General features: G+C 40.7%; 2 protein-coding genes across 2 annotated transcripts in view; both read left to right on the forward strand.

The window, feature by feature from the left end:
* Positions 1 to 3,778: 3,778 nt before the first annotated feature.
* On the forward strand, positions 3,779 to 23,412 carry LOC137081285 (butyrophilin subfamily 1 member A1-like). The gene is made up of 9 exons (XM_067447639.1): positions 3,779 to 3,808; positions 3,875 to 3,986; positions 4,126 to 4,181; positions 16,450 to 16,812; positions 17,035 to 17,328; positions 18,129 to 18,230; positions 19,349 to 19,369; positions 20,624 to 20,665; positions 20,785 to 23,412. The coding sequence occupies exons 3-9, from the start codon at positions 4,127 to 4,129 to the stop codon at positions 21,525 to 21,527; spliced, it is 1,620 nt and encodes a 539-aa protein (XP_067303740.1). The 5' UTR covers positions 3,779 to 3,808; positions 3,875 to 3,986; position 4,126; the 3' UTR covers positions 21,528 to 23,412.
* LOC137081317 (butyrophilin subfamily 1 member A1-like) overlaps positions 3,880 to 23,483 on the forward strand; it is a 39,982-nt gene continuing 20,378 nt past the window's right edge. The window contains exon 1 of the mRNA XM_067447641.1: positions 3,880 to 3,985. The gene's annotated coding sequence lies outside the window, so the exon portion shown is untranslated. The remainder of the gene's footprint in view (positions 3,986 to 23,483) is intronic.

Genomic DNA, 23,483 nt, shown 5'->3' on the forward strand with positions numbered 1-23,483 from the left:
CGCTCCACAGCACCACCCAGTGGATTTAGTTATAACTGCGAGATTTAGAGGGATTTATTATGGATTCACTGCATTTACGGCAAGCGAAGCAATATAGTAAAATTTAAATATTATTTTTATTTTTCGAACATTAATTACAGATCAAATATATTCGTGCTCACCCCTATTTATGGAAGCTGAAGTATAGCGATATAAAATGTGCAATGCAATATGTAAAATGGCAATGCATTTCAAAATTTACATTTACATTTTCCATACCATGTGTGCAACATTTGGAACAAAATAATAATTCAAATTGAATAATATAATTAAAATGTATTACAGAAATAATTAGATGTGTTTAACATGTTCATGAAATTTCAAAAATTATGCCACGTCACCGCACTAGCCATTATTTTTAATGGAAAGGAGACATAGGTGTTATTCAAGCATTAATTAAATTGTGCATGGTGGAAACATTTTTTTTTAAACATTTTGTTATTTTAACTGAATTCAGAAATGCTTTTGAAATGAAAAACTTTGCTTTTAATAAACAAAATACATATTTGAAATAAAGACTGTTTGGAGTTGGGTGCTCTGTTCCCTGAATCCACAGCCTTTGTTGTTATTTTGAGTGTACACAAATAAAAGTAGACAGTTTATAATTATGTCTTGTACTTAGCCTATCTGTATGGCTAAAAAATGATGGGGTATTGGTGTGGGAGTTGTTTCCGCTGTCATAAAGAGAGGAAAAAATACAACCATACTGATATAGCAAACAATAATCATAGGCAGCTTGTCTAAGATTATTTGAGAGTAAAATAATCTCTGTTGTAAACCACAGCTCACTTCAGCGCGACCGTGCTCATGTTAAGGTGCCACCATCCTCTGGGCTGAAGGCCTCAAAAACCTGCTACCAACACCAATAAACAACACTAACCTCTCTCTCTCTCTCTCTCTCTCTCTCTCTCTCTCTCTCTCTCTCTCTCTCTCTCTCTCTCTCTCTCTCTCTCTCTCACACACACACACACACACACACACAAATTAAATACATATTTATTTTATTTGTACAAATTTGTCATTTTTCATATCAGACCCCCGTACCCAGCCAAACCCACGGCCGAAATCTCACTCTGAACTCAGTTCAAAACTTGAGAGCCCTGCTGAATGCTAATTACTATGAGATAAAATAATGTCCACGACAGCTTCTAGAAGAATGGGCAAAAATCCCCATAAACACACTCCTAAACCTTGAGGAAAGCCTTCCCAGAAGAGCTGGAGCTGTTAGAGAGGGTGGGCCGACTCCAGATTAAACCCCACAGGTTAACAATGGGATGGCATTAAAGTTCATGAGCTTGGAAAGGAAGGATTCAATATGGACGCATGATCGTGGCTAATGATAAGGACAAAAACATTGAAGTGTCCTTCTAAAAAAATAGCAACGACTTTGCTACAAAAAAAGGTTATTTTCCCCAAATGTAACCACTGACCATAGTCTAACCGGTATCTGTAATAAAACTGTGGTTTTACAAATGGTAGGCTAATCAGCTTACTATAATAAAACCATGGTTAATTTTTAAACTGCACCAGTTAATAGAGATAACAGATACTCGCATTGGGTTTACTGTTAAACTCTGACAGGTTTTTTGCCATCCCATATTTAGCGTAATGTCACTATTTTGGTCTTTTGGCAATTAAAATGAACCAAACTCTGAAGACCTCCAAACACTTACATTAATAACACAGATAGGTTACACTTTATTAAAGGTGTCCGTGTTACAGTCTAATTATGCATTTAAGTACTGTGTAATATAATTAACGTCATGTATTTACCTTAGGGTTTGGTGTTTAGTTGCATGTAATTATTCATAATTTATAGTATTTATTCAGTAACATAATGACACTATAAAAAGCTTTACCAAAATATATAATAAATCCCTATTAGAGGATCAGATCCCACACTTAAACAACAGTAAATCTCACATTGTTCTCTTAAACTGAACGCATTTCACTATGAAACATATTCTCATGCCTGAACTAACGCCTCACCTAGAGAAGCAGAATGGCGCAGTCTGCCGTTGTACAGTATAGCCTACTGTAAATTAATACATTTATTTTCACTAACAACATATGCCCGAACACAACATATGCCCGAACACACAATGGCCCTCATTTATCAAAAGTGCGTACACCAAATTTCCAGCGTACACCTTGCGTACACCCAAACCCACGGTGACTTTGAGATTTATCAATATGGACGTTGGCGTACGGCACGCTCAAATCCTACGCCAGCTCAGGAGGTGGTGTACGCACACACACGCTCAAATCCTACGCCAGCTCAGGAGGTGGTGTACGCACGTTTGAGTTAGTGGGAAAATGCGCAGAAAACACCACAAAACGCACTGACAAGATATGCTATATGACCCACTGTTAAAAACCACAACAACAACATTCACTGTTTATTTTTGTGCAACATGAACGTCAATGTTTAATTTGTGTGACTTTACCAAAGTGTTTGATCTGTAGGCATATGTATTCCTCCAGTCGCGAGCCTGTGCGCTTTATCTGACGGTTCAGGCCCGCCTGGCCCGGCAGCTGCGCACGGACTGGGACTAAAATAATTCAGACTGACAAAATAATAAAAATGACCTTCTTCTTTTAAATAATAATAAAATCAATAAAAACGACATTCTTCTTCTTAAGAATAATAATCATAAGAATAAGAATAAGAATAAGAATAATAATAAGAATCTTACAAATCGTCATGTAGTTATTAATGTGAATGAATGGTAGGCTACTCCACATCACATCATCACTATTGTACACCCCAATACATGTGCCGTGATACGAAATTAAATGCTAATTGTTTCAAAACGTGCTGTAAAATAATGCAGTGATAGTAATTTATCATCCAAACAGCTTTAAACTGCTGGAGTGCGCTTCTCAACCTCCTAAGAGTACTCGTAATTTGGGTTCATATTTTGTTTTTGTAGGTGCCTTTAATTACACTCTTAAAACTCCCAAATAAAACAATTTCGTTTTTTTTTCTTTCACGTCCCTGGTGATGGTCTCGATGGGCGCGTCTCAATCATCTCACTAGTTCAGTAGTCAGGGCACTGATCAGGGAGTCAGCCCATTGACTTATGTCCTAATCAGTGCCCTGACTAGTGGACTAGTGAGATGATTGAGCGCGCCCGATCTCCACGTCTGAGAACTTTCGCTTCTTTGCCGTCTTCTGTTTGTTCATGGCGTAAAATGAGGGCGTGGGGGAGGCGGAGCCTTGAATATATAGGGGCGTGTTATTCTAATGACGATCGTTTTCAGCCACGGGATTTATCAAGGGCAGGTATTGCGTACACCTGAATTGCAGAGGTGCGCACAGTTTCATAAATCAGGCGGTGAGAGGAGTGTAAGCATAATCTTACGCCAACATATACACCAGTTTCTACGCAAGATTGATAAATGAGGGCCAATGTGTCTACACAGCTGGCCAGTGGTGTGTTAAAGCACTGAACGCACGCAGTTATTAAGGGCGTCCGCCTCATGATGGAGCCATTTCCACCATCTTGATGTCTTTTCCACACACGTCTATAAACGCCGAGATCTGTGCGGGTTTACATTCGCTATTCAATCGCCTCATAAGAACAGAAATCACACACACAGAAAATATTGACAACACACACACTCTGAGATTACAGCGAATAGGAATCGATATGGCTGGATAGTCAAAATCTGATCACGTGTTCATTGGCTATCTTTAGAAAGTGAAACCAAAGGAGAAAATTCGGGAGTACGTTTGGTTGCATTGGATCTTCTTCTATTCTTTCGTTTTGAGTCTATTATCGTTTATATTTGAGTCTATTATCGTTTATATTTGAGTCTATTATCGTTTATATTTGAGTCTATTATCGTTTATATTTGAGTCTGTTATTGTGTCGAGCGGCTCATATTCATCTACACTAACCCAGATTACTGAGATTGAACCACAGACGAGTCTTTGTCTCCGGTGAGTTTCTGTTTTCTCTTTGAATACAGTCTGAATATCACATTACTCGTGTTTCTGGAGCAATCCCTGAGTGTGTGTGTGTGTGTGTGTGTGTGTGTGTGTGTGTGTGTGTGTGTGTGTGTGTGTGTGTTCTCTCAGGAAATGATGTCGATTATCACCCTCGTTTTACTGATGAATCTCCTCATAAAGACTTCTGGTAAGAACAGGTTTGGGTTTCATGCATGTCACTCGTTAAATATTACGCTCGCGCGCGTGCTCTCTCTCTCACACACACACACACACACACACACACACACGCACGCACGCACGCACGCACGCACGCACACACACACACAGTTAACTCGGGTTAATTATTATTAGATGTGCATAGATGTGTGGAGCTGTGAAATACAGATGTCATATATAAACACAACACAATATTAATAGAGTTTATTCGATAAAACATTGATGAATAATGGTATATTACAATCCCTATGATGAAATACTTCAATAAATGGGAATGGGTTAACACTTAAAGGTGCAATATGTCAGATGTCTGCAGCCAAATATCCCCTCGGCCAGTGTTATATATATTTGTTCAGTCGAGTGCTCACAATATCCCAAATGTTTCCAACTATCTGTAAATCGTGAGGAAACTCTAATAATCTGAACTATTCACATACTCTGCCTATTTTACTGAGAGACCCCGAGATCAGATGAACTGATTGGTTTGAGTGCCGGTTTTGAGGCGGGCAATGATAGTCTTTTCCTCATTTCCTCCACTTCTGCAGTTTCTTTCTCTAGCTGCATTCACTCATTTCCCAAAGTCATCCTGAATGATGAGTTATCAATACGACTGAACCATTAGAGAGAACGTCTCATCAGCTGACTTCATAAACTCATGTTGATTTAGTCTGATCACCATTATGGAGATCAGGGTTTCCTTTGGTCGGCTCTTGAACTTCATTTATATTATTGGGATTATCTTCCTATTGATGCAGCGACTCAACAAGAAATCACAGTTATTTGATTTTAAAGGAAGGGAAGTCATAAATAGTGTGCTTCTCAAAGGTGACCTCTACTAACTAAATCATTAACTAGTCTATTTTTCTAGTTTTATTGCTAACACTGGTGTAACCTTGCCTTGCCTTGTGAAACTTTTAATAGGGCTGATATAATCCCTCTATATTTGTGACAATATCTTGTAACCAGTGGTGGAAAAGGCCGAAAATCACGAGGTGGACTCTAGTTTGGAAAGTTTTTATTTTATTTTTTTATGTTGCACAGTTTAAGAGGTCACAATTACCTTCAGTCCTCAGGTTAAAGAGAACAGTACAGTGTGTTGGCTGGTTACTGTACATCTTAGTTTAGTGCTTTGCAAATGAACACTTAAACATGTAAAGGTGAATCTGCAATATATATAGCATATGTAGGCAATATTGCCTTACAACTACATGCCTTCTATTTATATATACAGAGAGAGAGAGAGAGAGAGAGAGAGAGAGAGAGAGAGAGAGAGAGAGAGAGAGAGAGAGAGAGAGATTTAAAAAAAACCAATTAATTGCACATTCAAGATCTGTGTTTTTTATATTTTTATGTTGTAAATAACTTCACAGTCGCTCTCCAAATTAATGTAGAAACAACCTAAAGACAGTATATTTTAAATATTTGTTGCAATGGCATATTTTTATGAAGGCTAGTATCACTGATAAAACATTAATGATAGATATTCAACATTAAAGTATAAATAAAAGCTATATTAAGTCCAAGTGGAATTAGAACATTATTCACACAAAGCCATAAAAGTCTGGGGGTCCTTTGGAACATTTCAAACGTGTGTGGGTAAAGGTTACTAACGTAGGTTTTTTCTACATTTCTTAATTCTGCACTTTGTCTTAGGTTAGTTTATTAATATAGCCCATGCCACGCATCATTGATAACCCCTAGTTATAAATAAAAAAGGGGAAATGAGTAATGCTCTCTAATTGGCTAAGCTAAAAACTGAAAGCAGAGCCGTGACCACCACACACACCTGCGGGAGAAGAACCGCCCCACTCTTTTTTAACGTAATATCACAAGCTTTATTAGGGATTTATGGTGTTTTTATATCATTTGCCTCAATTTGTAATAATTTTTGTACTAATTAAAATAAATACATTTGATGTAAAATCCACTTTTTTTGCAGCCATCTACTGGAAGCCTCTATATGACTTATTTTTTTAGATGATTACCATTATTATAACAATAAAAACGACGATTTTTGGGGTGTGGAGAGATATAAGTAGCAAAACATTTAATATTTGACAACTGTTTACGATAGATGTATTCAACAACCCACAGTAATAATACAGAGATGAAAACTGTTTATACTTTTTATGGAATTTCGCTATATTTTACTAAATATGTTACAAGACACATTTTGCACTTTTGACATATTAGTGAAGAGTAAATGTGTTATATTTTAAATAAAAATACTATATGCAAAGAGTTTAGCATTACATGTCTGGCCTGTGTTTTCATTGCATTTCCAGTTTTTACCAGCTGGGTTGCCATTTGTGTGTGTTTTGTGCATATCTCGCATGTATTTCGTTTCTGGATTTGTTACTGTTTTCACTTGATGTATTTAAGGAAATTCAAGCACAGATGGACAATCATTTCCATTGGCTTCAGGCTGCCGGTATTGGCCAATCACAAAAGTCGACATTGCGCAACCACTGTCACAGAATATCTTATAAAACACAGAATATCCTGCTCGTTTTTATTATAATACATTTATATTATGTTTAACACTAAACACTTCAACAAAACAAAGTGGGCCAAACACAACAATGGTAAAAATTACATCTTATCTTAAGTAAATTATCGAGTACTCTCCATACTACCTAAGCATTTGTCAGCACAACAAACTATGCCTATTTCACTTTACTCGTTTTTTAAGGCAATCGGTGTGCATGGTTTTTTAAAGTAAGTCTAACTATTTAGATTTTAGAGTGTGTAAACTGTGTGCTAATGCGTTGCACGTGAGCATGGCTGCTGTAGTCAAACTAAGATGTAAATAACTTTGAGTCCGCGCTACCTGAGATGCAACCGTGCTTCGGTGCTTATGAGGAATAACTATACCCAATACTGACAGGGAATGACATAAATGAGAATGCAATGGCTGAAATGTCATAGCAGCAGAATATAATGATGCAATAGCATGTGTCTTTACATTTGCAGAGGATGTTCAATAATTATCAGATTACGGGTCAGCTTCTTCTGTCTTCAAAATCGGTCTGATCTGGAAGTTGGTGGTGCTGAATAAAGGGACTCCAAAAGTGGTGAGCCAAGACCTGGCTATGACTCCATCTCTAATGGCTCGACTATATATTAGGAGTCACTGGATCTAAAACACATCTGATTGGCCAATGTGTTCATGCGCTCAACATATATGTCTGAGATTGGCTACAATGCACAGCGCTTCAAAAACATGTTGTAAATAGACATCTTTGGCACTCTTCACCGAGTGCTTACACAGATATGCAAGGGTGCGTTTGAAAGCAGGGTGAAGAGCGTTGATCATTGTAGCCAATCACAGACTATAATTGAAGTGATAATTGAAATGAGCTGATAACATCACCATCACCACATGATGGCCAAGCAGAGCTGTTTGAGAATCCATTGCTCAAAGACAACACTAGGTAGTTTCTAGTAATGCTCCAGATGATTGGCCACTGAACTGAACCAGTTGATAGTTACTTCCTTTGATTCTATAGATGGTCTCTCAGCTGGCCAATTACATAAACCGATCACATTTGTGCGATGCAAAAGATGCAAGCTTGCTCACATCAGCCGTAAGAGGCAAAATTTGAAAAGATCAACTGCGTCTCAATCAGACTAGAGTACAATAGTAACGCAGTGAAAAGGAGTGTATAATTAAAAATACATTACTAAATCAAACTACATATTTAAAAAGTCAAGTAACCTTCATTTATATAGTGCTTTTCACAATATAGACGGTGTCTTTATAGTGACAACAGGAGATTAATGGAAGAGAGATTGTTTTGACTCTACATCAGATCTAGGAAAAAGTAACTGTCCAGTTAAAGCAAGTTTTTGATTGATTAATTTCTGTAATCGGAGATCATTAGTTATTTACTTTAAGGCCACCTACACAACACCATTTTAACCAAAATAGAAATGTGTTCCAGCTGCTCATCCACACGGCAACCGAACCGTCGGCTAGAGAACACAAACCTTGAAACAGGTTTTGAAATAGTTTTGAAACAACACCATTATCATCTCTGTGTAAACTGAAGAGAAAAAAAAAAACATGATTCTGTGAGAACGTTGATGGCATGCACTAAGCCCGTATGTGTTCAGGCACATAGCTTTTCTTTAACAAATGACTGCCAAATGACTTGTCTGGCACGCATATAAAGCGTTTTTAGTTGCTTTCTGAAAAACAATTCTGATTGTTTTCATCTGTACAGAGAGTCTGTGAAGGAGTGTGTCACAGCGGAGAGTCTAGTTGACACGTTTAGACACTTCAGGGCTGAGTTGTAGTCGTGTCTCGGTGCAGGTCCACCATCTGATCTGGATCCGGCTGACTGAAGTAAACCACGGGACAAACAAAGAGACTATTAGCTTGAGACTAGTAACCTGACTACCTCCTCTTGGTAGGCCGCCTCTTGATCAGGATTCTTGTTCAGCCGGTTCGCTATTCCCCTTAATTGTGGCAGGATAGCTTCTTGTAGACATGGCATACCTTTGGCACGTAGAAGAGGGCTAGCATAGCGCTAGATTCTGTTAACATCCACTCTCATGGTTGGAGAAGTTGGATAGACTCTTGGGTTTTCTTGACCTGGTCAGTACCTTCTCGTTCCAGTGTGGACTGGGCTGTAAGCTGGTGAAGAGACACTGCTGTAGGGAAGCTCTGCTGGTTATATCCCAGGTGTGTTCTCACAGCAGAAGGGCCACCCGAGGGACTCAATCGGTTCTATGGGTGTGATGAGCTGAGGGCAGTAAGAGCCACTGAGAACTACTGGTTTCCCATTGGGGAATATTCCGTACGAAGAACCATGTGCTCTGGCTGTCTCTTTAGATTCAACATCTGCACTGCTTCATGTAGGATAATGGTCCGCTCTGACCCATCCTCCAGAATTGCATATGCCTCCATGGATTTGTTGCAATTTTGGAACAAAACTTGAGCCCCTATCACCATCAGCAGCCTTTGAGAATCAAATCAATTGACTCTTCAGTGCAGATGCGTCCTGTTACTAGATGGACAGAGGTCTTTCAATGTGCAATTGGCAGCATGATAACCACGCCCACAGAGGCCAAATTTTGGCCTTTGATCCAAGTCACCTTCTGCTTCTGTTCTCAGAGCCGTTCAGGAAATGTCTGTTGTTGTAAGCATTCACCCTTTCTCTCTTATCAGCAGCTGGTTTGGGTGGATGAACTGGGGATGCTGTGCTGGCCTTTGGAAGTTTGGTCATTAGTCTGGAGACATGTGACACACCCTCCAGCTGTCCAGCTGATGGGGCTCACCATACATTTTATTGAGGGTTCTTCTGGTGTTTGGTCCTCTGGGGAATATGATTATATGATTTATTAATATATATATATTAGGGATGGCTCGATACCACAATTTTGGCTTCGGTACGATACCCCAAACTAATACCGAAGTACCGATATTAAATCGATACCACACGGTCTGATATTAGCGCGGGTATATTGCACGCGAATGAGTACAATTATGCAAGTTTTGAGTTTATAAAGTGGGAAATTGCAAAAATCTCTCAAAATTAGCAAATTGCTTCTGGTTTCAAAAGACATCAGACCTACACTAAAGCAATCTGCATAATCCGATTCAACATTTCACGCTCGTCTCGGGATGGATAACGCAAATCATTTGAACATGCCAGCGATTTTATAGCATTTCGTAATAAGGAGATATGAGCTCATAACGACACACACACACACACACACACACACACACACACGCCTGTAACTTAGAACTTGCACATTACAAATTAAGTTTCCTTAAACAGTCAAATACACAGAATTATGTACAAATGTCCGTCTTTAGTGAGTATTCACATAAAAACAGTTGGTTGTGTCTAACGCAAATGTAAATAGTGCAATAGTAGCCTACGCATGCAAATATTATGAGATCTAAATGTCATTGGTTGAAACGAAAGCTGGAGATTGTGATATTCGATCTTATGTTAGGCTGTGTATGTGCGTTGATCAGTGTAAAAAAAAAAAAAATGTCTAAATGAGATGGTTTGAATGATTCACTGACCTGTCGATCTCTTAAGAAGTCTTAAAGTCAGGATAGTGACAGATGCTTCTTGGCTAGGTTTGATGTTCTTCATCAGTTTTATTAGCAAAGTAATTACAAATTTCACTTCTACTCCTCTCTTTATTAATTCGTTTTGGGCATCTTGAGTGAGATTCGACTGCTTAATCCATTTTGTTCGTCTATGTTGTTGTCACATTTGCCGGTTGTTTCGGGTCAGTTTGTGTAGCGCGCTGCCATCTAGCGGTGAACTTCGGAACAGCAGCATATACTGAAATGTGCCAAATCATGATATCGTGCCGTTTTACATAAAATATATACCGGTATTTTTCCAGTACCGGTATACCGCGCATCCCTAATATATATATATATACACACACACATGGTCCTAAGTATTCAGACTAGGGCTATGAATCTTTGGGTAAGCAGCGAATCAATTCGATTCACGATTCATAAGTTTTCGATTCGATTCAAGAACGATTTTTGCCAATTCAGACTGATTCGATTTGGGAAGACTCACATTAAAATTCGATACGATTCAATTCATTCGATTCGATTGTGCATTTTCTTATATGCATTCATAGGATTAAAATGCTTCCCCGAATGTGTCTTGGTCAGGGTGTGAATAACACAGCAGCCTTCAGAGGTTAGAGAGTGAACAACAAACCCAGAAACACTTTATAAATAATGAACTGCACATATAAAGCATTTATTTATCTTTGTTAATATTAATTTTACCATTTATTAATCCATTATTAAAATCTCGGTAACATTTGTTAATGCATATATGAACTAACATGAACAAACCATGAACCGCTGGATTTTTATAATGTTAACAAAGATGAACTAATGCTGAACAGAGGTGTTGGTTCATGGTTAGTTCATGTTAACTAATGCATTAAATAATGAAACATTGTTAAGTGTTACTAAAAAAAAACAGTTACACTTTACATTAAGGTTTCATTAGTTACCATTAATTAATGTATTAACTAACATGAACTAACCATGAGCAGTAGATTTGTTACTGTTACTGTATTTGTGTTAATACAAATCCAGCTGTTCATGGTTTGTTCACGTTAGTTCACAGTGCATAAACTAATGTTAACAAGATTTTAATAAAGTATTAGGAAATGTTGATATTAACAAAGATAAATAAAGGCTTCATAAGTGCAGTTCATTATTAGTTTGTTAAATGAACCTTTCTTTAATCATCGTCCCTAAAAGCCCCGGTACTTCTCACCAAGCCGGGCAGGGACACATCGGTGTTGTTGGGCAGGGCATATATGAAGGCGGGTCGGGCTGGTGGTTCCCTGCACACACTGTCTATTCTGCAGGCGTACCAGGCCGACCTCCTTAAAGAGCTCGATGAGGGTGAGGGTCCCTCTCCGGAGGATATCCTCGAGCTGAGAAAGGCTGCTGACTTGTCTCTCCATATCACCAAGGAGACGGCCCGTGCCATCGGCCGCTCTATGGCCTCAATGGTGACTGTGGAGAGACATCTGTGGTTAAATCTATCGGGGATGAAGGAGAAAGATAAAAGTTTTCTCCTAGATTCCCCGATCTCGCCTTCTGGCCTGTTCGGCGACGCCGTTAATTCGGTCGTCGACAGGTTTCAGGAGGCGAGAAAACAGTCAGCTGCCTTTCGTCAGTTTCTCCCTCGTCGGCCAAAAACTGGGAAGGCTGCCACTAGTGGGCAGCCTCAGCCGTCAGCCAGCTCCTCGCACCGCCAGGTGCAGAAAGAGAGCGTCGCCTCTAGAGCCCCTCCTCCGATAGCCTGGCAACAGAGGCGACGCTCTCACCAGCAGGCTTCGGTGCAGAAGGGCGATCTAAGTAATGTCCCTCTCGCTAAGAAGGCTGCTGGGAAGAAGTCCTAGCTGCGGTGGGACTTCTAAGATGTAGCTCTGGCTCCACTGAGACTTAAGGGCATCCGTGTACTAAATTATATTGACGACTGGCTAATATTGGCTCAGTTGGTCGAAATGGCAGTTCAACATCAGGATGTAATTCTAGCACATATTCAATGCTTGGGGCTGAGACTCAACATGAAAAAGAGCGTGTTGGCGCCAGGCCAGTAGATGAGTTTTCTGGGAATAATATGGGATTCAGTTTCGATGCGGGCGCAACTGTCCCCGGCACGAATCAATACCGTTCTGGCGATAGTCTCAAAGATAAAGCTGGGCCAAAGCATCACTGTAAAACACTTTCAGATAGTGTTGGGCATCTAGCAGCGGTGCCCAAGTTCATTCCATTCGGCCTGCTACATATGAGGGCCCTACAGTGGTGGCTGAAGACCAAAGGGTTTTCCCCCAGAGGGAACCCATTCCGTATGATCAGAGTCACGCGCAAATGCCTTTGGGCTCTAGGTATATGGAAGAAAGTTTGGTTTCTGTCCCAAGGGCCATTGCTGGGAGCATCATGTTGCCGAAAAAAACGTTTCAACAGATGCCTCCCTCACTGGTTGGGGCGCGGTCATGGAAGGCCGCTTTGTGAGGGGTCCATTGGAGGACCGTCATTCGACCTGGCATATAAACTGCCTAGAAATGATGGCGGTCTACAGAGCTCTCAGGAGTTTCTTCCTGGAACTTCGCGGATACCACGTTCTGGTCCAGTCGTGGCGTACCTAAACCGCCGGGGTGGGGGGGGTGGGGGGGGGGGGTTGAGATCGCGCCCACTATGCAATCTGGCACATTTCATTCTTCATTCTTGTAGCTATCTTAGCTATCAAAATCCAGTGTTCGGCACTGTGCGGACGTGAGTTTTTGTTGTAGATGTCTGTCTTTAAAAAAAAAAAAAAAAAAAAAAAAAAAAAAAAAAAAATTGTGTATTGTGCTAATTAATTGAGATTTCTTACAGCTCTTACAGGTTTTTGGCCTTGTCTGTTCCGTTGCTTCTATTACTCTCCCCTTTTTTGTAAGTCGCTTTGGATAAAAGCGTCTGCTAAATGATTAAATGTAAATGTAAATGTCTTCACTGGTCACAAGAGAAACTGTTATCCCTCAGAGCAATGTATATTCCGGGGATACAGAATCAGGGGGCAGACATACTGTTGAGGCAGGGGCTGAGGCCCAGGGAATGGTGGCACCACGCGGAGGTGGTGGAGTCGATATGCAAGAGGTTCGGCCAAGTGGAAGTGGATTTGTTCGTGTCTTGATAGACGTCCCACTGCCCACTGCTCCGCTGGGGTTGAATGCCATGGTACAGACATGGCAGAGGCTGCGTCTGTACGCATTTCCCCCTATCGCTCTGCTTCCAGGGGTCCTGAAGAGAGTTCAGCAACAAGTAGTCAGTCTCCTTCTGGTGGCTCCTTGTTGGCCAACTCGAGTATGGTTCTCGGACATAATAGCTCTGCTGGTGGATCTCCCGTGGCAGGTGCCTCTGAGGAGGGACCTCCTACCGCAGACAGGGGGCACAATATTTCACCCCCGCCCCAAAATATGGAACCTCTGGGTCTGGCCCCTAAGGGGGCCAGGTACCGAGGAGGGATTACCAGCAGACGTTATAGAGACCCTACTTAGCTCTAGGGCCCCTTCCACAAGGAGATTGTACAGCCTCAAGTGGAATGTCTTCGTCACTTGGTGTAGAGAACGTGAGGTGGACCCAATTAACTGCCCAGTTGCTTCACTGTTGGATTTTCTCCAAAATCATTTCTCTGCAGGGCTTACCCCGTCAATAATATTGGAGCTATTGGAGCTTTCCACGCTCCATTAAGTGATGGGCCTTTGGGTAGGTGATTTGGTTGTACGTTTCCTCCGTGGGGCACGGAGAATGAGGCCTGTAGTCCGTACCAGAGTACCTACATGGGATCTGGCAGTGGTTCTTGAAGGTCTGGCTGAGGCCCCCTTCGAACCACTGGATGCAGCGGAACCCAAGAATCTGACACTTAAAGAGGTGTTCCTCCTAGCTATCACTCCTCTTAGGAGAGTGGGGGATCTTCAAGCCTTGGCCATTATGCCAACCTGCTTGGAGTTTGCCCCTGGAGGAGTAAAAGCCATACTGCACCCTAGACCAGGCTACGTGCCTAAGGTCCTGTCCAGTGTGGTCAGGTCCTTGGTTCTTCAGGCATTTCATCCCCTGCCCCACGTGACGGCGGAAGAAGGGAGACTGTTCCTCATGTGCCCGGTTCGGGCCTTGAGGGTTTATCTGGAAAGGTTAGCTATGGGGAGGAAATCAGACCAGCTTTTAGTGTGTTTTGGCTCACCCAAGAAAGGGTTGCCTGCATCAACCCCTACTATTAGTAATTGGATTGGGTAGACTATAGCTTTGGCATATCAGGTGCGCAATCTGCCTTCTGCCTTGAGAGCCCATTCTACCAGGGGCATGGCCTCCTCGGTGGCCCTTCTCTCAGGAGTCCCTATGCAGGACATCTGTGAAGGGGCCGGTGGGGCTACTCAGCACACTTTTTACAGATTTAAGATTTTACAGTTACACCTCCCTGCGACACCCGGCGGCAGGGTACTCCAGTCCTAATTGTGCCTGGTCTCCAGTTTCACAATAGGGCAGGCGTATCCTTGCTGTGGCCTAGTGGGTACTCGTTCCCCAAATTCGTCGTTTCGACTCAGTGCGAGGTTCCCTCAATATAGGGAACGTCTCGGGTTATGTATATAACCCTTGTTGCCTGAGAGGGAATGAGCACTGCGTCTCATCGCCACACCATGTATTGCCTGAGAGCGTTTTGCTTCATCGCGATAATTGACGCTAAAATGTGCTGGGCTCCCCTTTATAGCTTCCTGGTATGCCGTCACATCTACGTCATGAAGTAGCACCAATCAGGATTGGACTAGTTTCATTCATACTTCAGATGCGTTGATGCTTAGGGAGCATCCCCAAATTCATTGTTTCGACGCAGTGCTCGTTCCCTCTCAGGGAACAAGGGTTATATACATAACCAGAGACGTTTTTCACTAATTATGCCACTTGTGAAACTTGAAAAAACTACAATCCTAGTTAGACACTTAACTCCATCACCATGTGGAACATGCCCAGTTTGAAGAAGGTAAGTTAGTAAAGTTAAAGTAAAGTTAGTAAAGGTCCCTGATTTCCAAAGGAAATGCTAAATTTACTTTCATCAGAGAACACTTAGCAGTCCTTTTTGTCTTTAGCCCAGGCGAGATGCTTCTGACGCCGTCTGTTGTTCAAGAGTGGCTTGACAGAAGGAGTGTGAAGCTGAAACCCATGTCTTGCATACGTCTGTGCGCAGTGGTTCTTAAGCACTGACTCCAGCTGCAGTCCACTCTTCAATTTCACCCACATTTTGAATGGGTTTTGTTTCACAATCCTCTCCACGGTGTGGTTATCCCTATTGCTCGTACACTTTTTCTACTACATCTATTCTTTCCCTTCACCTCTCTATTAATGTGCTTGGACACAGAGCTCTGTGAACAGCCAGCCTCTTTTGCAATGACCTTTTGTGTCTTGCCCTCCTTTGTGTAAGGTGTCAGTGGTCGTCTTTTGGACTGATTGTGTAGCCTATAGAACTAGACTGAGAGACCATTTCAAGGCCTTTGCAGGTGTTCTGAGTTAATTATCTGGTTAGAGTGTGGCGATAAGTGTTTTCAATATTTAATCTTTTCACATTATTCATATTTTCTGAGATACTGAATTTGGGATTTTAGTTGTCAATTATAATTATCAAAATGAAAAGGACTACATTTGAAATATATTAGTCTGTGTGTAATGAATGAATATAATATACATGTTTCACTTTTTGAATAGAATTAGTGAAATATATCAACTTTTTGAGGATGTTCTAATTATATGACCAACACCTACACACACAAAACGGATCAAGCATAACTTTATGACCTTCGCTCCCCAAGTGCATCAATGAGCCTTGGCCGCCAATGACTCTGTCGCCAGGTCGCCACTGTTGGACGAGAAGGCCTGGCTCTGAGTCTCCGCTCTAATTCATCCCAAAGCTGTTCTATCGGGTTGAGCTCAGGACTCTGTGCAGGCCAGTCCAGTTCCTCCACACCAAACTCCTCATCCATGTCTTTATGGAGCGACGCTTTGTGCACGGGAGCGCAGTCATGCTGGGACAACATTTCCACAAAGCTTGAAATTGTCCAAAATGTCTTGGTGAAGCATTAAGAGTTCCTTTCACTGTAACTAAGGGGCCAAGCCCAACCCCTGAAAACTACTTTGAACTTATTACACTTGACTAAGGCATAGTATATTTCATTGGGTGTGTCTTTCTGTCTCTCAGAGTCGTTCAGTGTTGTGGTTCCTGGAGATCAGATAGTGGCTCATGTCGGGTCTACAGTCATTCTGCCCTGCTGGATCTCTCCTCCGGAGAACGCTGAAGCTCTAGAGATCCGCTGGTACCGTCATGACCAGTTCAGCAACCCTGTTCTCTTCTATCAGCATGGGAACATCCAGGATCTCCAGGAGGAATCCTTCAGGAACCGAAGCTCACTGACTCCGCGCTCAGATCTGTCTGGAGGAATAAAGAATGGAGACGTCTCTCTACGGCTGGAGAAACTCAGGATTCAGGATGAAGGCTCATTTCACTGTTATGTGAGTGGAGAAAGTGCATATGACAGTCAAAAGATGTCTCTCAAAGTCACTGGTGAGTCAAAAACTACAATTCATCAATTTTAAAGGAATAGTTTGCTTGTTTTGTTGCAGGAGTAAGCTTTTCCACTTCTCTAACTCTGTAACCAATGGAGTATTGGACCGTTAGAGATGTATTTACCCAAAGAAATTAAAAAAAAAATATATATATATATACTTGCAGTGTTAGGTTAACATCTGTTAGGTTAAAATCTAGCATCTGTCTCTTCTGTCCCAGCTGTAGGATCCGCTCCTGTCCTGTTTCCACAGCCTCTGGATGATGGCCGTATGAACATCAGCTGTAGATCCAGCGGCTGGTACCCAGAGCCGAACATCACCTGGATGTCAGATGAGCGAAAGGTTCTCCGTCCTGGAGGAACATCTGGCAGTCGTGGAGCAGATGAGATGTTCTCTGTCCACAGCTGGACGAACGTCTCTCGCTCGGACGCTCAACTGGTCTCATGCTCAATGGCTCTCAAGACTGGAGAGTTTAGAGAAAGTAGGATTAACGTAAAGGCCTTCATTTCTTCAGGTCAGAGCACATTTTTACTTTGATGTTTAAGGGCGAGAACATGGCATGATATCTCTAGTTATCACAAAGCTCCCAAGTTAGCTTGAACTTCACATAATTTCCTTGTGATCATTTCCAACACTTTAAATATTTTCCCCTGCTAGATTTATGTCATCGTGCTTTGATGTCATTAATCATTGATTTCTATTAAAAGAAACAATCTCACTCCATAGAAAAATTGCTTGTGAATGTACAAAGTTGAAAAAATACTTTCTACTTAATCATTGTATTTGATTGACAGCGTTGTGCAAGTTACTTCTTAACTGTTATACATTACAGATTACTTGTTACTGCTATTTAAAAGTAATTCTTTACATTTTAATTGCATTTTTTTAATGCTATTTCGCGACGTCGATAGTTCTTTCGCATTTAACTATTAGACTACGTTATTCTCCTTATCTCTGACAAACTCTAAGTAATACACATACGTCCATCTCGCGAATGTACAGTCTTTTTCTGCCATCTTGTTTATACTTTAGTTTGGCTCCACAGCGCAAGCCTCTGCTGACTGCACGCACACCTCGTCCATCTTCGACGCATCTTTCTCGTCCATCTTTCGGCGCTCGCCGTAGTGCTATGCATTGTAAGAAGTGTTATTGAAAATGTATAGAGTAAAATATTACTGAAAATTGATTAGTAATGCCTTACACTACTGCGTTACAGCAAAAAGTAATACGGTTTTGTAATGCATTACTTTTGTAACATGTTACTCCCAACACTGTGTTTGATTGATATATGTTGAAGGTGTTTCTCTTCCTCAGACTCATCAGACCCATGGAAGGCTCCTTTCTTCATCATTCTCGTGTGTGCTCTTCTGGGTTTGGTTGGGCTGATCCTCTACAAATACAGACACAAACTAACAGGTACAGTCTGGTTAGTCTTCAGAAGGCTTTTATGCAGGAATTTATGCTTATGTGTTGATATTGTTAGGGGATAACAGCTTATGACCCAGGACCAGTAGTGAAAAATTAAGACCAAGAGTCAGGATTGCAATTAATTAAAGAATAAATTACTTAAGAATAGTTTGCAGTTTCAAAAGCAGAAGCCAGCTTCAAGTCTCACATAGAGTTCATAGGCCGCGCTCCTTCTCTCACCGTCTCATTGCCTCGTCCTATCGTACATACAATTGTCCAACAGTTATACGGTTTTCAAGGTCTATCCCCGTCATTCTGATTGGCTCAGATAACATGCAACATAAGCAACTTTACACACAGAGACAGATAGGAGCACATATCGCCAAACTAGGTAGACTAGTCGTCGCCCTATAACCAGAATTACATCACAGTGACCTCATAGGCCACAGAAAAGCGTCTTCAAATCTGGCGTTGTCTGCAGAAATGTCCATCTCCAACATTAGGCCTGCACAGATCTGGTACACACACACACACACACACACACACACACACACACACACACACACACACACACTCCAGAGAATACTGGTTTCCTCCAAGGTTGGGATCATCTTAACTAATTATAAACAAAACATTTCTCCAAAACCTGCTGATACTACATGTGCTTTCTCTCAGTGAGGGGTACTCTTTAGTAGTTAAAGGAAATATAAAATGAATAAAACACAAATTAAATGAAAGACAAATCCACTTTTCATCTCTGGAAGCTGGGCTAAGTTGGGATCATCTAAGTAAGGCTAAGTGAGCAAACACTGTTCCTGCACTCCTGACACGTAAGGAGTGTGTGATGCCTCAAACTCCACACACACGACCATGTTGCTATCAAGTGTTTAGTGACACATCACACATCTGAAGGCCAGACCCTCAGTCACTCCTCAGAGTCCAAATACACACTTTAGAAAACAAGAAACAAAGCAAAATCATAACTGGAAAGAGTCATTATGTTAATTTAGGAAGATAAGTATTGATTAAGGCTTTGATTATGAATTTAATTAGGATATATACACAGGTATATTGAAGCGGCAGTGGATTTCATAATTCCCCTTTTAATATGTTGATCTGTTTTGCAGGGAAGAAACAAGCAGCTCAAAGTAAGTAACATGAACTCAGTAAATTACTCAACTTTAGAGGCAAAATAATGTTCAATTTTATGCACATCTGTTGCTGATGGTGCTTCTGAAATTGTTTCTTTCTAAACTGTGTTGACTTTTAAACCTTTATATTTTCCCTTTATATTTTATTGAAGGGAGCATACAGAACGAGAAGCTGTAAAGACAATAATTAATCTTATAAGGGAAACGCTGCTTTAGACCAGTGGTCACCAACCTTTTCAAGACAAAGATCCCTAACCTCGGCCCTGATGATAGGCAAGATCTACCTATCGAAGAATAGATCGGAAAAAGATAATTGCAAAACTAATAGGGCATGATGTAGGCCTATTTTTTGTACTTTTTTATCTTTTCTTTTCGGAAGTTACCCAGGGCAGTGGCAAAGACCTACCAGTCGATCGCGATCGACGGATTGGGGACCACTGCTTTAGATATTAAATATGATGCATATGTATCAAATGCACACAGAAAACACACTGCAGACAGAGAAACACCACAACACCTCATTATGAGATTAAAAATAAATATTAAAATATTATTAAAATAATATAAATGCATTTAGAAAGGAAATTCAGTCTGTCTGCTTGAGAGGTATAAAAGGAAAACGAATTGTTGTTCTCAAAGTCTGGAGTATTTGAGAAAGCAGACTGATAATTAAACCTTACAATGAAAAGTTCTCTGCTTTTAGTTTGTGACGATGGAACAATGGCGAAAGAGATGGAGAAACTGATAAACAAAGGTATTTGAAGAAGTTGTTTGTTCTTAGTTTTACTTTTATAAGAACTGCTGAAGTGACCCACTGATCATTAAATAAACATGTATGTGTATGTTGTAGAAGAAGAAGACATTAACATAACAGGTTTGGAGTCTCTGAGTGGAATACTGTAGATGTGTGTGAAAATAGAAAGAATAGATTAAGAAAATAATTACATTAAATAAACTAGAATTTTCATTTGTTCACTTTCATACCATGAAACGCTGAGGTCCAAATGCCTAAAACAGCAGTGAAAATGTTTGTTTTGTATTGGTATAACTTAATATCTTTAATTTATATGCTTCATTTTTGTATAAAAAGCGTTATATATATATAATATATGCAATTTCTTATAAATCTCTATGACTAGAACACAGTCGAAATAAACAATACATGAAAGTTGAATGTTATTTTGAAGCTATATAGCAATAAGCTATATGTTATCAATTACAGCTGTTAAACCTCATTGTTTGTCATTTTAGTTGTGGGAGACCCAAATATAGAAGAACTGAGGAAACATGCAGGTATGATCCTCTCAGTTATAAATGCAGTTCATCATCTTCAGTCATATATGCACATATGTGGAAATATTGCACACACATGAGGATTAATACTGGATGATTTATGTATTTCTACCTCTCAGTTCAGATCACTATTGACCGTGAGCGTTCACATCCAGATCTGATGATCTCTAAGGACTGTAAACTCTTGAGGGACAGAATAGGATATATTCCCACAGGAGAGGGATTTCCATATGAATTATGTGCATCTGGAGCGCAAACATTCACATCTGGACGCCGCTATTGGGAGGTTAATCTGGTAGTTCCTCCTAATCCTCCTAAAGAGTACTGGATGATTGGTGTGGCGAAAGTGGGAAGCTTTAGTTCATCAGACAGATCTTCTTTTACTCCATCAAATGGTTTCTGGTTCTTGTGTTCAGACGGTCCTAAAGGCTTTCACACCAACACTGTAACACCGATTACGTTCCCACTGACGCCGAGACCTGAAAGACTGGGAGTTCTGTTAGATTATGATGACGGTCAGCTGTCATTTTACAATGTCAAAGAGAGGAAACATCTGCTGACCATGAGCTCCAGATTCACTGGGTCAGTCATAGCTCCGCTCTTTAATCCAGGAGCAGGTGACACAAGTCCAATTACAATTATAGATTGTCCAGAACCTGTAGAATCTCCTGAAGAGTCCAGTCAACCTTTACTGGGCAAAAGCTCAAAAACCTCAACGACCAATCCAGGAGCAGGTGATCAGAGTCTGATTACAGATTGTCCAGAACCTGTAGAGTCTCCTGCAGAGTCCAGTCAACCTTTACTGGGTAACAGCTCAGAAACCTCACCGACCGATCCAGAGATTAGACAGAATGAAGAATAAGAACACAAAGTAAATCTCTCTTCTCAGATGCACAAACTAGAAAGTGTATAAACTGTACAAGTATACTATGGCACTGGCAATATCAAGATCATGGTTTGGTTCCCAGAGATCATGAATACTGAAGCATCAGCTCAACCTTAAGTTATGACCATCTAACCCAACATCACATAACATCAGAGCCCGAGACACACTTGATGTGACTGATTCAGGCTCTCGTCTGGCTCTGATACTGACTGAAATGCAGAACAGAAAACTGCTGTAAACCAACATTATCAGCCATAATAACAACAAATATGATCAGATTTAGTCATAACCCAACAGATAAAGGCAGCTGCTGATATAATCCTGCTCTTAAGTATATAATGTAATAGTGATGATAACACTAAGGGTGGGTTGCACCAACAAGGATTAATCTTAAATCTAGATTAAATCAAGGTTTATTTTATAATTCTGTTGCACCAAACTTTAAACCTTGATTAAAAATAAGCAGGTTTACATTTAAACCATCATTTTGATCCTGGATTTAATTTATATTTAAAATAGATTAACTTTAATCCTGTTGCTCCATAATTTTAAACTCAGATTTAAATCTCAATTATGGATTAATTTTAAATTTACATGTAAGGAGGTTTAAATAAAATAAAGTGCACCTACAGTTAAACTCTGCAGATGACTGAACAGAGATAGAAACAGTGGGTGTGTCGTCAGCTCTTAGAGAGGGGTTTATTAGCCTAACGTTATAGGCTACTAATACAAATGAAAATTAAAGCGAATTTGAGCCGTCAGAGTGTGTCGTGGCGGCCCATGAGTTTACGCCTGCTATCGAGTATCCGTCACTCAGATCCATTGCTCATCTCGGTGCACCTCTGTGTCTGAGAAAGAAAAGACAGGATTATATTCAGCATTTAACGGTGGGCAGCTGTGATGATGAGGTGAGCGCCAGTGATCGCGACCGTGACGCGCTTCTCATGCCCGCTCCGCTCGATCAAACGGGACGGGTGGCGCTGTCGAGAGCGGAGTAACTGTTATAGTCACTCATGACAGCCAATCATGACAGTTGTTTGTCATAAGTTATGCTGCCACAATATGATAGCCTTCTATAAATATATTTCCAGGCGTATGAAATCTGCACGTGCTGCCGCGGTGTTTTCATTGTTTGCTTGATTAGCAACGGTCTCTCTACGTAGCGCTTTATATGCCGATCCATCATGGCGGCGAAATTTTTTTAAAAGTTTTAATCTGAGTTTAAATTCTAATCCCAGATTTGTTAATCTGGGTTTAAAATTAAGTGGTGCAACACAACTCGATTTAAAATAAAGCCTAGATTAACAAATCCTAGATTAGCTCTAAACTGAGTTTAATTTAATCCTTGTTGGTGCAACCCACCATAAATGTTTAAAATGTGTAAAAATAACACAGCATATTAGGGCTGGGCATTGACACAAACTAATTCAGTTTAGATTCACAAACCTGCTCAATTTAGTTATAGATTAATTTGGACATTCACTATATTGATTTGTGACGCCTGCCTGTACATGCACATTAACTTTAAAGGGGTGATGAAAAGAGAAATCAGATATATTAAAGGTCATCATGATATAAGAACATCCTGTTAGTTTCAGAGCTGTCAAAGAAGTCAAAGAAAAGCTTTTATAGACACCAGGCTCAGAAACAAGGCTCTTAGGGGAAATTCCGCCTCTTCAGATAAATGTGTACACCTACATCTGTAGCCCCACCCACCGCCTCTTCAGATAAATGTGTACACCTACATCTGTAGCCCCACCCACCGCCTCTTCAGATAAATGTGTACACCTACATCTGTAGCCCCACCCACCGCCTCTTCAGATAAATGTGTACACCTATATCTGTAGCCCCGCCCACCGCCTCTTCAGATAAATGTGTACACCTATATCTGTAGCCCCACCCACTGCCTCTTCAGATAAATGTGTACACCTA

The sequence above is a fragment of the Pseudorasbora parva genome, chromosome 1 (genome assembly GCF_024679245.1).
Source record: "Pseudorasbora parva isolate DD20220531a chromosome 1, ASM2467924v1, whole genome shotgun sequence".
Taxonomy (NCBI): Eukaryota; Metazoa; Chordata; class Actinopteri; order Cypriniformes; family Gobionidae; genus Pseudorasbora; species Pseudorasbora parva.

Coding starts and splice junctions, on each gene's coding strand:
- LOC137081285 (XM_067447639.1), top strand. CDS start 4,127: ATGATGTCGATTATCACCCTCGTTTTACTGATGAATCTCCTCATAAAG. Junction 18,231..19,348: donor ATACAGACACAAACTAACAG/GTACAGTCTGGT, acceptor TCTGTTTTGCAG/GGAAGAAACAAGCAGCTCAA. Junction 20,666..20,784: donor AGAACTGAGGAAACATGCAG/GTATGATCCTCT, acceptor TCTACCTCTCAG/TTCAGATCACTATTGACCGT.